General features: G+C 33.9%; 1 protein-coding gene and 1 pseudogene across 1 annotated transcript; one reads left to right on the forward strand and one right to left on the reverse strand.

Annotated features, from left to right (window-relative positions):
* The first annotated feature begins 3560 nt into the window (after window positions 1–3560).
* On the forward strand, window positions 3561–8905 carry LOC106766619 (annotated as a pseudogene).
* A 2225-nt stretch (window positions 8906–11130) lies between these two features.
* On the reverse strand, window positions 11131–12726 carry LOC111242094. The gene is made up of 2 exons (XM_022784226.1): window positions 12146–12726; window positions 11131–12003 (listed from the first exon to the last, which is right to left on the reverse strand). The coding sequence occupies exons 1-2, from the start codon at window positions 12422–12424 to the stop codon at window positions 11749–11751; spliced, it is 534 nt and encodes a 177-aa protein (XP_022639947.1). The 5' UTR covers window positions 12425–12726; the 3' UTR covers window positions 11131–11748.
* Window positions 12727–12987: the final 261 nt, after the last annotated feature.

Here is a 12987-nt window from a genome sequence, read left to right on the forward strand (position 1 = left end):
TCGGTTTAAATTTATTTAAAACTATATAATGTGGTTTTTAGTTTTGTAACTTCTAATACATTTAATTAATAAAAAATAAAAAGCTTGTTAAAAGGACATAAGAGGTGTGTAATTAACATTTCTCAACTACTAAATATAAAAAAGCTAATGACATATTTAGTGTGATTAGCATATATGAAAATATGAGTGATTGACGAAATAAAATGGATTTGTTTGAAAAATTAAAATTAAAAACTGAGTAAATATCAAGAATATATAAACTGAAAAAGAAATGTAAAAGTAGAGTTAAAATAGAGTTAAAAACTGAGTAAATATCAAGAATATATAAACTGAAAACGAAATCTCATCTTTTTTAATTTTTTCAACCATACGCATTTAATTCGTTTTATTTTTCATAAATTCTACTATCCTTTTTCATTTTTACCTAGTCTGATTATTCTTTTCCAAAAATAAACGGAAGCTTATTATTTATTTCGTAACAAAAATTAAAAATGAAAACGAATTAATAATTAAGGCAAGGTTTTCACTTTTCTTTCTTTGAAGTTCAAGAGTGCTCCATGTTTGCTTGATAGGTATATAATCATTTGATATCACTTTCCTTACTCACACTCTTTTTTATTTTTGTTATGTTTGAATCTCCATCAAATCTCTAATGGGTGAATTTCTGGTTCTAAATGTAGCTCTTCTGTAAAGAAGGAAGGTTCAAACTGCTGGAGTCTTTGAAAGGTATCTATATCTTTGTGTAATGGGTTTCGTCTTTCAATCTTCAAAAATGTTTTCTTTCCTTTTCTTTCTCAACGTCTGCTTGTTGAGTGTTTCTGTTTTTTATGCGTGGTCCTCTCTGTCCGTTGATCTGCACTGTTTGAGTCTTCGAAATTTGATTTCCATTTTGGGTTTTTTGTTTCGCTGATTAGTCTCTAAGGTTCAAGAATGTTCGGTGTTTGCTTGATGGGTATTTAATCTTTTGAAATCATTTTCCTTACTCACACTCCTTTTTATTTTTGTTATGTTTGAATCTCCACCAAATCTCTAATGGGTGAATTTCTTGTTCTAAATGGTGCTCTTCTGTGAAGAAGGGAGGTTTTTTGGATTTTTTCTTTTTTTTCTATTGTGTTGGTTTTTGCACTGTTTGAACATTGTTACTCTTNTATGTTTGATAAAAGTGTTGCCTTTGGGTTGTGCGTGGTTTTTATTTGTGCCTTCCTTGTATGTTTTACATTGACATGAAATTTATGAAAACATTTCAACCACCAGGCTTGCTTGCCCTTCTTCATATGAGAAGACGACACCTGGGAGGAGTCGAAGCAGTTAAAGAAAATGATCGGGAGATAGGAACCACGGGACACTAAAGGAAAATGGAAGTGCCTATCAGCGCACCAGCTGAAAAATCTCTTTGCCTTTACTCTAACAAGTAAGCAAGCTTCACTCCTTTCCTGTTTATTTATTCATTGGGGCGTGGTTTTGTTAGTTTTACTGGAAATGAAATAAAGCTTAGGCATGGTTACTCTCCATCAAAAGGTTTTCTATTTTAATTGCCCTCCTTTATTGCCATTAGAGTTTTCCTCATCCTTTATCAACCAGAGCACAAGTGATATCCAAATTTTGTTCTCTAATTTGATCTTTCTAATATTTCTGTGATTCTAAAGGTGTGTCTGTGTTGACATGTATAAATAATTATATATTTGTGACCTGCATCTTATTTTTTATGCATTTGATTTCATATTGTCGATGGTCATTAGCTGCTGTAGAACAAACTTTTTGTGCATTCTTTTTGGAGGACATAAATAAAGATAGTTCTATTGTTAATAAGTTGTAACTTTTAGCATGATGAACTAAGACCACAGAAGGAGGAGGCTATGGATGATTACTGTTCCCTAGTATCAAGATTATTTTCATTATTATACTTATGTCTCTCACCAGTATTGTCACNGTTGTTACATTTCTGCTGATAAGCTCTTTCTTTTCTTTTCTCTTTAATAATAGTTCTAGGTTTTTGCTAGTTCTAGGCTATGGATGATTACTGCTCCCTAGTATCAAGAATATTTTCATTATTATACTTATGTCTCTCACCAGTATTGTCAATGTTGTTACAATTCTCCGGATCTGATTTCTGCATGAGTTCTCCGGGTCTTTATATTTTTCGTTTTACAATCAGATGGGCTTTAAGTAGTTTAAATTCTTACTGTTTACTGGACAAAATACATAATTATATGCCCTTTTTTTCTGAAGTCTGAACTGAATCGGTGAAACTTGGATTAGAGGATTCTTTGGATTTAGCCCTTTTCTGAACTGTTGCACTCACACAACTATGTAGTGATGACAATTCATTTTTTCAAACAAGGACAACGGACCAATTAGTTATTGTTATGGTGTTGTTATTTGGTGCCTTTTTTTTTTTTGTTTTCTTCCATGGCAACAGAGCATGGAGCAGCATCTAGAGCTTTCTTTTAACTTATTGAATGGAAAGTGGGTATCACGGTCCAATGTTGTGTGAAAATCATGATGGCAAGAGTGCGTGGAAGGAGCTGCTGTGGTTGCTGAGTATTGACCAGCTGGAATTTAATCATAATCTCATATTCTCTTTGTCAGTTTTTGGTTCCACAATGCCAAGCAATCATGGGAATTTGTGTATTCTTGCATTACTCTGGTTGTGATATTGGCGTTTAGTCTTTTTTATCTGAATATCAAAATTGATAACCCCTTTACAGATTGCTGATTTCTGCTAATCAACTGTTCTTCTTTGACCTAAGTAGTTAAACTAGGGTTGATAACCTTATAGAAATTGTCTTTTTAGATTTGAGTGCATACTATATGACTTTTATGCTTGTTTGATTTCTGTAGCAGCTAGGAAACCGATGTTATTTTCCCCCTTTTTCAGTATTTTAGCATCTTCTAGACTATTGTTATAATTATTATTATTATTAGAGGCAAAACACATAACTAATAGAACTTGATTTCTTGGCAGGTGGTTAGAGTGTGGCTCTTGAAACTCGTGAGTTCGGAGTGCACTTTTTTCATCTGTGATTGTCTATCTATGCTTGATAAATGTTGATAACTGACTATTTTGATTGGGATATGAATTTGATTTGTTTATTAAATTGTTGAGTTTATATTCCTTAATAGATANATGAGGGGGAGCATGTTCCGTGTTTGTGATGTTGAGTTTATCGTCTTTCTTCAAATAGTTGATTATTTCACAGACAATGAACAACAAAGATGGAATACCAGTCACCCAGCAGGAAAAGAGCACGATTGTCCCTAAGACAATCATAATACTGGTGCTATGTGGATTTTCTTTCTATACAGGTATAATCTTTTGTTCTGAGAAGGACAGATTTTTGTCAATATATGGCCAGATATCCATAGGGTCCCCCGAGGAGTTATCAATAAGTCCTCTCCAAATTAAATACATTAGTTTTCCATAATGTAGTATTACTTTCAAGATTACACTCCATGCACAGATCCAAGGGTAATGTTACTGATTGTAGTCCATTTTTTCGTGTTATAGGACTTGTAGAAGAAAGTTTTCTTATTGATTATGTAGTCTTAAACTTATAGAGATGGAAGAAGTACATAAACTTGGGATTTGGAAAGTACCTGTGTGGTAATTCCTATTTCTTGACTCTATTTCTAATCCAGTCCCATTACTCAGACATGTATAGGCATGAGTTAACTCAATTAAACCACCATTCTCAATTTATATTATTTTAGGTTGCTAGCTGGGGTGGTAGCCTGTTGGATCGTGGGATTCTAACTGTCTCTCTTGCACCAAGAGATAACCATCGAGCTCAGATTCAATTTGCTCTAGAGCGTGGTATCCCTGCAGTTCTTGGTGTCATTTCTACACAGAGACTTCCATTCCCATCAAACTCCTTTGATATGGCTCATTGCTCCAGATGTCTAATCCCATGGACAGAATTTGGTACTTCTTTCTGGGGATTTTGAACTTTAGAATTTATTCCTTTTTATGCAACTCTTGTGATCATGAACTTCAGTAATTACCAGTTTGTAGCTGCCTAAGTTCAGTGCTTTCATACCATGCTGGCATATAGTTTTCAATGAGCACCTGAATTTTTAGATCTTAATCGGACACATTTTACTACTTTGCTTTTAATAAAGGTGAAGCTGTGACTATTTTAGATTGTTTTTCCCATATTAACCAGTGAGTCTATCAATTTTATAACATGGTAAATGGAATGCCCTAAAACTAGGAGGTCCTACATTTATTTNAAGCTGTCAAGTTCACTCTAATCTTACTGTTTTCATGATTTTATTTTATTTTATTTTTAATTTCTCCTAATCTCTCTTCTTATAGCTGAGAAGTTCACTCTAAATTCTAGTTCTTTATCTGATCTTAGGTGGTGCTTATCTCCTTGAAATACACCGGATTGTTCGTCCTGGAGGATTTTGGGTCTTGTCTGGCCCACCAATAAATTACAAGTGCAGGTGGCGTGGATGGAACACAACTATTGAAGCACAAATATCAGATTATGAGAAGTAGATATGAGAAGTTGCAGGTATTGCTAACTTCAATGTGCTTCAAAATGTTCAAGGAAAAGGGTGACATTGCTGTATGGCAGAAGTCTGAAGATAACAATTGTTATAATAAGTCTCCACATACCTATGATGACGGCCTTGAACCAGATTCAGCATGGTACACTCCAAGTCGTGCCTGTATTGTGGTTCCAAATCCCAAGTTTAAATTAGGCCTCTCATCCATTGCTAAGTGGCCTGAACGCTTGCATGTTCCACCAGAACGGATTTCAACGGTTCATTAGGGGAGTGCCAAAGCTTTCAGACAATATAACAGTAAATGGAAAAAACAGATTTTGTACTACAAGAAGTTGATCCCGACCTTGGGACAGACAAATAAGAAATGTTATGGACATGAACGCATCTTCTGGAGGTTTTGCTACAACCTTGATCAATGATCCTCTATGGGTCATGAACGTGGTCTCATCTTATGCTACCAATACACTTCCTGTGATNTTTGATCGAGGGCTTATTGGAACCTTCCATGACTGGTAATTTGCAAATGTTTGATATGAACCATAAGTCTTTTATTTATTTACTAACATGCTTGTGCTTGTTAAACTAATACTCGTTCCATTCTTCAATGGCAGGCGTGAAGCTTTTTCAACATATCCTCGAACATACGATCTGCTTCACCTTGATGGACTCTTCATTGCAGAAAGCCAAAGTTGAGTGTGCCATATGTTAATTTTCTATGAATATCAGCCATGCATGGAGGGAGACTCTGCACAGAGGAGCTGAGCACAATGGAGAAAGACCAATAAGATTTCTATTTTTCTTTCTTTTAAATAGTAATAATAGGTTTTTGTTAATATCTTGCATAGTAATAGATAGCATAGTAAATAATAGGATAGCACATATGCTCTTTTATATAAAAATTAAAAAAATCAATTTTGATGTTAGTTTTGTTCATATACATTGTGTGTTCTGTTGAGTTTAGTTTTCTTAGTTCTATTTTGTTATATACATTTTAGTTCTTTTTCAATTTTGTTTTGAATAATCCTAATATGTTTGTGTTGTTAGGAGTCTTACCCACTCACACATTGAGGACAATGATGTGCCTCTTAAGTGTGAGGGTGGGAAGGTAGTGGTTTAAATTTTTTGTTTTGATGTAAATATACCCTGTTTAGTATTTGTTTTAGTAATAATTAGGGGCAATTTTTTTTTCAGAAGCTGTTTCTACTTTGGTTGTGTTTGGGAGTTCACAAATACCCAGTGTAGATAGCTATTGTAGTCCTAGTCTGTAAATACTTAATTCTTTAGGATTCATTTTGGTTGTTTTGTAGGTAGTTTAGATTTTATTTGGTTCATAGTTTCTGTAATAAGAATTTGTTTTAGTTTCTCTTTTTTTTTTCTTCTATTTTTGTTTCATATTTTGTTTTAGTCTTCATTTAGAAATTTCCTTAGGTGTTTTTCATTTTTCTTAGATTCTGTTTCAGCTTGTAAATAGAAATTACTTTAGGATTTGCTGGTTTTAAGATTTCTTGTCATTATTAGATTCTATTTCAATATTTAATGTGATAATTGATGCTAATACTTATGTTGCTGATTTAACAGATATTGTGCATTCTAGTTGCTATTTTGAAGCTCATCAGATTTTAATGTGGTTTGATCAACTGATTTTAAAGTTGACCTGCAGAGCATGTTGATTTCATTACTAAAGATAATCCTATTGATGCCAGTCTGAATTTTTGTGCACATACTAACCCTGCGGTTCATGATCTTGTAACAGAGGTGGTAGACACTGGAAGCAATAATGCAATTCTGGTTAATGAAGTGGAGCGCAAGAGACTGAAAATGTCCCAGCTGGTGAATCAAGACAGCAGATTTTCTCTGAACTGAATATTCCAATTGACATAGAGGAGGTTCAATCTCATTTTAATGTTTTTGATATGTTTAAAGTTGAACTCATAGAACCTGTTGAATAGTGTCCCTGTCATGCCTATGCATTCTCACACTTGTGATTCAACACTTGAAATAGAACATATTGACATACTTGTGGTTGTTCACAATCCTTGAACTAACATCAATTTTCTATGATAGATTTAATAATGCAGTTGTTGTGTTGGTGAAGGATAGTGAGGTTAATTTTGAGAAGCAAGAACAAGTTTTCTCTGACCTTGAACTTCTTGTTAGTTTGAGTGAGATGCAAATTAATGTTGATAATCTTGTGCATGTTGAATCTGAGAAACTCTTGTATGATATTCTTACTGTCATGCTTGATAATTCTGAATTAGTGGATGAGAATTTTGTGAATCATATAAACACACCTACTAATGGGTGTTTTAATTTGAATGCATTGGATTTTGATGACTTGCTTGAGTATTCGATGAGTAGGTTTGTTTATATGATTCACAAAATTCTCATCCACTAATTCAGAATATCAGGCAAGAGTTTCTCAGATTCAATATTCACAAGATTATCAACATTAATTTGCATCTCACTCAAACTAACAAGAGGTTCAAGGTCGTTCAAGGTCAGAGAAAACCTGTTCTTGCTTCTCAAAATTAACCTCACTATCCTCCACCAACACAACAACTNCATTATTAAATCTATCATAGAAATTGATGTTAGGTCAAGGATTGTGAACAACCACAAGTATGTCAATATGTTCTATTTCAAGTGCTGAATCACAAGTTTGAGAATGCATAGGCATGACAGAGACACTATTCAACGCAGGTTCTATGGGTTCAACTTTAAACATATCAAAAACATTAAAATGAGATTGAACCTCTCTATGTCAATCTGAATATTCAATTCAGAGAAAACTTGTTGTCCTCTCTATGTCAATCTGAATATTCAATTCAGAGAAAACTTGTTGTCTTGATTCTCATCAGGGACATTTTCAGTCAGCGCTCCACTTCATTAACCAGAACTGCATTCTTGCTTCTAGCGTCTACCACCTCTTTTAATTATGTTACAAGATCAGAACCACCACATGGTTAGTATGTGCACAAAAAATCCAGACTAGCATCAATAGGAGCACCATTAGTAATGAAATCAACATGCTCTGCAGGTCAACTTTAAAATCAGAATTTGATCCAACCACATTAAAATCTGATGCATCTTGAGCTTCAAAATAGCAAATAGAATGCACAATTTCTGTTAAATCAGCAACATAAGTATTAGCATCAATTTTCACATTAAGTGCTGAAACATAATCTAATAATGACAAGAAATCTTAAAACCAGTAAATCCTAAAGTAATTTCTATTTACAAGCTGAAACAGAATCTAAGAAAAATGAAAAACACCTAAGGAAATTTCTAAATGAAGACTAAAACAGAATATGAAACAAAAATAGAAAAAAAAAAGAGAAACTAAAACAAATTCTTATTACATAAACTATGAACCAAATAAAATCTAAACTACCTACAAAACAACCAAAATGAATCCTAAAACAACTAGGACTACAATAGTATTTACAAACAAGAATTAAGTATTTACAGACTAGGACTACACTGGGTATTTATGAACTCCCAAACACAACCCAAGTAGAAACAGCTTCTGAAAAAAAATTGTCCCTAATTATTATTAAAACAAATACTAAACAGGGTATATTTACATCAAAACAAAAAATTTAAACCACTACCTTCCCACCCCACACTTAGGAGGCACATTGTCCTCAATGTGTGAGTGGATAAGGCTCCTAACAACACAAACAACATCAGGATTATTCAAAACAAAATTGAAAAAGAATTAAAATTGAACAAAAATGTATATAACAAAATAGAACTAAGAAAACTAAACTCAAGACAACACACAATGTATATGAACAAAACTAAGAAGTAAACATAATAGAACAGAACTAAAAAGTTAAACTAAACTACTAGGTTACAAAAAAAAAATATTCAAATGGGCAAAAGATCAAAATTGATTTTTTTTAATTTTTATATAAAAGAGCATATGTGCTATCCTATTATTTACTATGCTATCTATTTCTATGTAAGCTATTAACAAAAACCTATTATTACTATTTAAAAGAAAGGAAAAGAGAAATCTTATTGGTCTTTCTCTACTGTGCTTCGCTCCTCTGTGTAGAGTTTCCCTCCATGCATGGTCTTCCTCTTGCTAAATCGTTTGTTACAGCAGCATCAGCTCTTTCTCATCAGATGGCAGCTGCTTCTGCATTTTCAACTCATCTTGGTGCAGCAATAACATCTTCCTGTTCAAGCCTTGTAGCTTGCTCTGCACATTCAAGGCCCTTTGAACAATTTTGACACCATCTCCTGCCTTTACTAAGGCTGCCATAATGCTTGTAGCTTCCTGCTCGTTTAACCCTGTTACTATAACATCATGAACCCTGTTGCTATAACATCAAACTCAAAGTGAGCATGTATATCCATAAAAACATGTGCAGTTTTGTGAGAAACACTCATTGAATACTCAAGCAAGTCATTAAAATTCAATGCATTCAAATTAAAACACCCATTAGTAGGTGTGTTTATATGATTCACAAAATTCTTATCCACTAATTCAGAATTACCAGGCATGACAATAAGAATATCAGGCAAGAGTTTCTCAGATTCAACATTCACAAGATTATCAACATTAATTTGCATCTCACTCAAACAAAAAGAAAGTTCAAATTCAGAGAAAACTTGTTCTTGCTTCTCAAAATTAACCTCACTATCCTCCACCTACACAACAACTGCATTATTAAATCTTATCACAGAAAGTGATATTAGTGCAAGGATTGTGAACAGCCACAAGTATGTCAATATGTTCTATTTCAAGTGATGAATCACAAGTGTGAGAATGCATAGGCATGAGAGGGACACTATTCAACGCAGGTTCTATGAGTTCAACTTTAAACATATCAAAAACATTAAAATGAGATTGAACCTCCTCTATGTCAATTGGAATATTCAGTTTAGAGAAAACCTGCTCTCTTGATTCACCAGTTGCCTCTCAGGGACATTTTCAGTCAGCTTGCGCCCCACTTCATTAACCAGAACTGCATTCTTGCTTCTAGCGTCTACCACCTCTTTTAATTCTGTTACAAGATCATGAACCACAGGGTTAGTATGTGCAGAAAAATCCAGACTAGCTTCAATAGAAGCACCATTAGTAATGAAATCAACATGCTCTGCAGGTTCAACTTTAAAATCAAAATTTCATCCAACCACATTAAAATCTGATGCATCTTGAGTTTCGAAATAGCAACTAGAATGCACAATTTCTGTTAAGTCAGCAACATAAGTATTAACATCAATTTTCACATTAAGTGCTGAAGAATTTATGCAAACAGAATCAAGAACATAATCAACATCATCAGAAAATGCCTACGACCCCAAAAGCAACACCAAATGCAGCGTTTCAATAATTTGAAATCAGCCCAAAGGCCCAATTCAATTACTGGCAGCAAAGCCTCGTGTGTGTGCAATCAGCGTCCTGGTGCATTAGCTTTACTAATTGGAACATGGTGTTCTGGTGATGTGCAGCCCAAAATTCGGCAACCCAATTGTTAAGGGTCTGCAGCAAAAAGAGAAAAAGAAATCAATCTAAAATTAAATAAAAGAAAATTTTACAATTAAAAGAAAGATTTATTTTTATTAAAAGATTTTCTCTAAAAAAATTACTAAAATCCTAATTATTTACAAACACTAAATTACTTCTAAAAACCAAATTTTAACTACAATTTTACTAATCTACAAATTTAAAGAAAAAACCTAAAACAATATCAATTCTAGAAAATAAAAAGCTAAAACACACTAACAAAAGCTTCTAGTGAAAGAAAAATATGAAAATATTGATAGTTATCACACCCCACACTTAAACAACTGCTCTCCTGGACAGGAACAAACTAAAACTAAAAAGAAAAACAAATGACTTAACCTACAAAGAAAAAGAATCAAACTACACAGAAAAGGCTAAAGACAAACTAGGAAACTCTAAATTCTAATTCAGCTTAACTCAAACCTGCCAAATCACATCAATTCTAGCTATTTCATCAAATCAGAACTGCACTAAAGAAATCTCAACTCTAAACTCAAGCTTCAGCATTTCCAGCAAGTGAGAAACAGTTTAATCCACTCAAAATCAGCAAAGACAACATATGGAAGAGTAGCAGTCAGCCTCAACCTCACAGGCTGCAGTGTATGCACTCAATCACTCAACTGTTTAGGTTATCCTGTTTCACTCATTCATGACATGCTAACCACCATTCTCAATTTTCAAAAGATTCTAAGTGACCATGCTCAGCTCTTGGTTTCATCTAGATCAAAAGGTCTTATTGGCTTGTAATGAAATGGTATGAAGGGTCACAAAACACAAGGCTAAATGGAAATAGAAACTGGAAGAGAAGTAAAGAACCTAGAACTCAGTGCATTGTGCATTTAACTTTGGTCAATTCAATTTCTTTGCTCTTTCTCTCTGGTTTTTTCACACTCAGGTCTTATCTTTTAATTCTTTTGCATTTTAGCTATTTTTCAGACCTGCTCTTTCTTCTTTTTCATCACAACCAGATTGCTCAATCATTTTTCTTTTTCTTCTCTGGCCTTCTTTTTTTCTTCTCTGGCCTTTCTTTTTTTTTCTTCTCTGACCTTTCTTTTTTTTTCTTCTCTGACCTTTCTTTTTTTTTTCTTCTCTAGCCTTTCTTTTTTTTCTTTTGCACTCACAAAGTTACTAAATCCTCACTTCCTCTCACAGGTTTCTACAGGTTGGGTAATGATGGGGAATGAATGGAACAAAGAATATGGCTAAAGCTCAAAAGAAAGGTGCAATGGTAAGAAAAATTGTAATGAGTAAAATAAATGGTTATGGATGAAGAAAAAAATTGCCTAAATCATATCTATATTCTACCAAGAGCAAGCACATCACAAAGAATCAATTTAAATCTAAAGTCAAGTCTACTTTTGACAATTCTAATCTAAGGAAATGAAGCTAAAAACGAGTGAAATCAACAAAGAATGAGGAAAAGCATAAATCAGAACCTAAAAGCTCCTAGAAAGACTAACCATGATTACCTAAGCTATTTACAATCTAAACAACTAAATGTGTCATCTCAACCTCAATCAAATACCATAATCTCATAAAGCAAAACTTATCACACAAAACAGAGCATTGTTAAATCAAAGCAGTTCAATTCATTCAAGCAGAGCACAATAAAAATAAAATAAAATAGAACAAAAACAAAAATTAAAAGTAAAAGTTCAGAGAATTGGGTTGTCTCCCAGCAAGCGCTTCTTTAACGTCACTAGCTTAACCCAATAAGTTTATGCCACATCTTTTATCTTGGTGTCACCCTTTCCTTCGATGCACCAACTGGTTTTCAGCAGCTTCCTATTCACCTTTTTGGTTCTCCTTGAAGTAGGAGATTCAATTTCTATCAACCCATCAGCTCTGAGTTCTTTCACAACCCAAAACTTTTTGTTGAACTGCACAGGTAAGCTTGGTCTCGGCCCTTCATGCTCCTTCAGAGGATTTTGGTGAACACCTGCTCCTTTGTTGTTTCTTTTCTCTTCATTCACCTGTGACAAAAAACACTTTTTACCTTTCTTCTTTGATTTAGCAGCCTTGGTACCAGTCCCGGGTGTATCTTTAAATGCAACTTTGGGACTAGTTTCCTTCACTTGGATTTTGTTATCCAGTATTGCAGGCATTGTAGATTACCTCCTCTTCTTGGTCCTTGAGAGCTATGGTACCCTCATCAATATTGATGATTACTTTGGTCATTTTCATGAACGGCCTTCCAAGAATAATAGGGATCTCCGCATTTTCCTCCATCTCTAGCACCACAAAGTCCACCAAGAATCTCAAGTTGTTGATTTGCACCATCACATCTTCTACCACACCATAAGGTCTTTTGGGGAATCCATCTGCCATGAGAAGAGACATCCTTGTCGGCTTAACTTCCAAGTCACCAATCCTTTTGAGAACAGTTAAGGGCATTAGATTGATACTGGATCTCAAACCAATTAAGGCAGACTTTCCCTATTTTGTGGTTCCCAATGATGCAGGGAATAGTGAAACTTCCTGGGTCTTCTACCTTAGGAGGAAGTGTCTTTTGCAAGATCACACTATAATTCCCATGTATGTATTTCAGTTGTCTCTCAGTCACATAAATTTTTATCCCCAATTCTTTGGAGATCTCATCAAAACACCATGATTGCATGGAATATTTGTCAGGATGGTGGAAACTTTTCTCAAATTTTTTTACTTTTTTCTTCTTCTCTCTCAACCTCTTCTTCCTCTTTTTCTCTCTTCTTTCTCTTTTTTATCAACTCATTTTTTCTTTTCTTTGGTCTTTTTCTTCCTTTTTTTTTACATCTCTTTTTTTTTTCTTTTCTCTCATTCTTTTCTTTTTCTCTCTTCCTTTCTTTCTCTTTTTTTCCTCTCATTATTCATACTTACAATAGTTTTATATTCTTTGGGATTAACTTTAGCATTAGCTCTAAAATCTTTGAAGGACATCTCCTTCAACTGCTTGGCTATTTGTCCTACCTGTATTTTCA

The sequence above is a fragment of the Vigna radiata genome, chromosome 7, assembly GCF_000741045.1.
Source record: "Vigna radiata var. radiata cultivar VC1973A chromosome 7, Vradiata_ver6, whole genome shotgun sequence".
Lineage (NCBI taxonomy): Eukaryota > Viridiplantae > Streptophyta > Magnoliopsida > Fabales > Fabaceae > Vigna > Vigna radiata.